Source organism: Muscardinus avellanarius (genome assembly GCF_963383645.1).
Source record: "Muscardinus avellanarius genome assembly, chromosome: 7".
Lineage (NCBI taxonomy): Eukaryota > Metazoa > Chordata > Mammalia > Rodentia > Gliridae > Muscardinus > Muscardinus avellanarius.
In genome coordinates, this window is record NC_137793.1 from 59,420,033 (window position 1) to 59,424,396 (window position 4,364).

General features: G+C 43.7%; 1 protein-coding gene across 1 annotated transcript; it reads right to left on the minus strand.

The window, feature by feature from the left end:
- Positions 1–2,446: 2,446 nt before the first annotated feature.
- ZBTB18 (zinc finger and BTB domain containing 18) lies at positions 2,447–4,024 on the minus strand (the record flags this gene model as incomplete). Its single annotated transcript, XM_080698423.1, has 1 exon — positions 2,447–4,024. Exon 1 carries the CDS (start codon positions 4,013–4,015, stop codon positions 2,447–2,449), a length of 1,569 nt encoding a protein of 522 aa, XP_080554549.1. The 5' UTR covers positions 4,016–4,024.
- Between the last annotated feature and the right edge of the window lie 340 nt (positions 4,025–4,364).

Here is a 4,364-nt window from a genome sequence, read left to right on the forward strand (position 1 = left end):
TAGGATAAAATTATGCATCAAGAGTGACTAACACTGGGCATGGACAGTGGTTGTACGGCCTGTTGTGAGGAGCCTGTGCTGCCACTCCAAGTGGCACAGATTCACGAGTTTCCAAGGAATTACCTCAACATTCCCCATCTGGACTATAGAAAACAGGCCCTATTTTTTTTTTTTTTCTGAATGTGCATTTAGTATCTTCTTAAATGACTAGAACGTCTGCACAGGTCCACCCAGGTGACCTGAGACATTCTAATAATTTCATAAACCCTGAATAGAATACTAAAATAAAAATGCAATGTACTGTATATACTTAAGAGTCTATGTGATCATAACACAAAAAACACACCGGGAAGTTCTCAGTTCATATAATTTATTGCAGTTAGCACACAGTTTAAAAATTCACCAACACACCAATAGTACAAAACTAAACAGCATTATAAGTTATTCCCCCCTCAGGAAAATAAAACATACTATGATTGTCAAAGCTAGATGTCAGTCTAAGTTTTAGAACAAAAGAAGAATGTGAAACTAAGAAAAGAAAAAGCAATCACTCACGATGACCACAGAAAGAAAATCCAAAAGAAAGTCCGTTTTCTCACAGACATTGATTGTCTTCTCTAAATTAATAAAAAGTATCTTAACATAAACTGTATTTAAAAAAACTAGAAACTCTTCAAGTAACTAAAGATAATGCTCCAAGGCCATTTTCACAGCTTTTTTTGTTTGTTTGCTTTAAATGCCATTACAGCCAAATTAACACACATTTGACCAAATATTTCCAAAACAGTCCAGCAACACACAATGGAGTTTTCCATTCAGTATCTTAAGCACAAAAATAGGCTATGTTTACAGTAGTTAAGGCGATCAAATTTTAAACAAAAGCAATTAAGAAAAAAAAAAAAAGGGAAAAACAGCAAACGTTTTCCATGCTACTCCCATAGACCTTATTTGTAAGTGCAAGACAGGAAAACAAACACTGTGCAAAATGCTTCTGCCCCGCCTGTGCGCTGGTTGACACCACAACCACACTCGGGCGGGCGGGCTGCAGCCTCTGCTGCCGCGACACAGACACGCGGAGTCCTAGCCCTCCCTGTGTCAATCAAGGCAGTCCAGTCCTTTCAGCCTGGGGCTTTTTCAGTCCATAGAATCTTTTCATGAGTTTGGGGGGGGGGGGGTGGTAAGGAAGAAGGGAAGAAAAAGAAAAAGGGAGTAAAGAAAGAGAATGACCTATTGTCAATTTGTGCAGTAGTTACTCTAAAAATGCTCAACTGGGTAAATGTATACACCTAAACTTTGAGCTGGCACGGGTTTTGTGCAATTAGAAGTTTGTTATAAATGCACACCGCACATGCAAATCTTTAAGCCGTTTGTAAACATTTATATGTTCCTTGTTATGTAGCGAAGTTATCAATTTGCAGCTTAAGTTTTTATTCAGCTTAACAGTTTCAACTTAAAGACAGTGGGAAAGTCAATTTAAATTATATAAAATAAAAAACAGTGCATTTGCGTTCTTCATAACACCATTTTTTCCCCAAGTGGTGCTATTTTTCTAAGGAAATTAAATAATTTTAAACTCACTCGTTAAAGTTATACAATGCAAACAAAGACAAAAAATATATTGAAACTCATGCATTTCTGTAGCGTTAATATTTACTTTTCAAGACTCAACTAAGAGCATCAACACAACCTGTCAAGTTCTTTGACATCCCCCCCCAGCCCATGTAATCAATTACAGTATACAAGAACAGTAATTCACATTTTTAAACACACAGTTCAACACTGCTGAAGCTGCAATATCCTTTTTCATCCCAAGCAAACCTTCACAACGACAGTGTCCCAGTGATCCCAGTGTACTCGCAGAATTTCTCATTGGGAACCGTCAGAAAACCAGAAGTTGCCACAGAAAGTTTTAAGTCAACTGCTTGTTTAAAAATAGGTAATCCAGCATTTCAGAAATTTTCCATTTGGGTCTAAAAGCATTCAGGTTTCCAACAGCCAGAAAAGAGTCATGCAATTTGAGACATAGAAAGAGGGTAATAAAACTGGAGGGAATTTCTTTTTACTCTGAAAAACAAAACAAGACAAACGTGGGGCACAAAAGAACAGCTGAGAAGACAGCGCAGTGTTGACAAACTAAGCCATGTGAAAGCACTGTGTGATAGGACGATTTGTTTAGCAGGTTCTTACTGGCTCACTCTGCCTACCCCTCAGAGGAAAGACGCCTCTCTATTCTCTGACTTGCTCTACAGTTTCTCATATCAGAATGCTAAATTAGTGAGATGCTCATGCTATTATTCTAAAGTGCAAAAACAAGTTAAGATCCCAACTTTTTAGTTCCAGGAAACAAGACTGCTTTTAGACCGTACCACAACTATATAGAGATCTATGTATATATAGGTATATATATATATTATTTATATATATATATAGATATATATATATAAAATTATTTCCAGAGTTCTTGAGAGCTATCTTCTAAGGTCCAGTCTCTGACAGCAGGCAAGCTCAGTGCTTCACTTTTGACCGACAAGGAGTTCACCAACTCACAGTGGAACTTGCGGATGTGTCTGTACAGGTCTCCGGACTGCGTGAACCTGCGCTCGCACCACTTGCAGGCGTGCGGCTTCTCGCGGGTGTGCACCACGGCATGGCGGCTCAGGTTGTGCGAGTACTGGAAGCTCTTGCCACACTGGGTGCAGGTGTAGGGCTTCTCGCCCGAGTGAGTCCTCTCATGGCGTTTGAGGGTGTACATGCAGGAGAAAGTCTTCCCACACAGCGAGCAGGTGGGCACGTTGACGTCGGCAGCAGGCTTGCTGCGGATGCCGTCCTGTTCGCGGAAGTGCGTGCTCAGGTGGATCTGCAGGATGTGGGGGCTGGGGAAGACCTTGTTGCACAGTGGGCACATGAATATCTGGCCTGCGGGGCTAAGGATGTTGGAGACGTAGGGGAGCAGGCTGCTCTCCATGCTGCCCTCCACCTGCACACGCTCGCTCTCTGGGGTCATCATTTCATCGTCGCTGGCTTTGTCCTCCCGGTCCAGCTCCCTCAAGACTGAGTCCTCCCTCAGTGGAGCCAGGTGGGCCGGCTCATACTGTACCCTGTTATTAGTGCTCACACTTTCTTTCACAGTGCTATGTTCCATGTCATAGTCATTAGTGCCAACATCACTCTCATCACAGGAAGCCTCTTTCTCCACCTTCACCTGCACCAGGTTGCTTCTCAGCACGTCCTGTGAAGAGAAATAAGAGCTGTTCAGATTTTCAACTCCTGAAAGGCTGGACTTGACAGACAGGTCCAGCACACAGTCAACATCTGCCGAATCCCTCACGGAGGTGACAGACCTCTGGGACAAAGACTCTGTTGAGCTGCAGGGGCTGGCTACTGTTTTTCCAGCTGCTGTGGCGTGTGGCTCTGTCTCTCCGCCAGCCTGGGGGATGCCTGCTGAGTCCGAGGGCAATCGCATCCACATGTTCCCAGGCTCGGCAGCCAAGTCCCTTTTGCTGGGCAGGATGTTCAATTTTTCATCTTCTCCTTCATCTTCGTCACTGGGCAGGTCGCCCGCCATGTGACTGCTGCCGTCGGAAAGGCTCTCGACTTTGTCCGAACAACTTGAAGCATCTTCCTCCTTTTTGGTGCTGTCTGCCTCCGTGGTGGCTTTCTCTTTCAGCTTCTTTTTGCAGACTTTGACAATGTCATACATGTGGAGATAACTGGCAGCTGCTAGCACGTCTTCAATGGGCAAGTCTTTGAACTGGAGTTTCCCTTCATACATGAATTCAAGCAGGAGAGCGAAAGCGGGGGCTGTAACAATGTCGCTGTTCAGATGAACAATGTCTCTTTTGTCCAGCTGGTCCTTGTAAAAGAGGTGGAAATACATGCTGCAGGAAGCCAGTACAGCTCGGTGGGCGCGGAACTGAGCATCTCCCACCAGAACCGTGCAGTCACAAAGAAAACCCTGGTGCCTCTGCTCACTCAGACACTGCAGCAAATGTCTACTATGGTCTGGAAACTCCATACTGTCTTCATAACCTGGGGGGAGAGAGGAATTTCTCATTAAAACATAGTCAGGAACAACTTTTCAGCACATTCGTCCCCACATAAGAAAAAAATAATTCTGCCTTGGCCACCAAGGTACATGTCCCTGAATCTTAATTAGGCTTGTGACCCAAGGGCCGCCAGATCACATACACACACAACCTAAATGCAGGAAGAAAAATGTACACTTTCCGAACGTCCCTATCCTGGCCAGTTGGTCTCTGTTGCATCTCCGCATTCCCTAAACTTTTGGTCAAGTTTTAAAAGCCTTCATTTGGCCAGCCTCTTACTGAAAACAAGAAGGCAAATTTCTTTCAGAAGAAACTTAA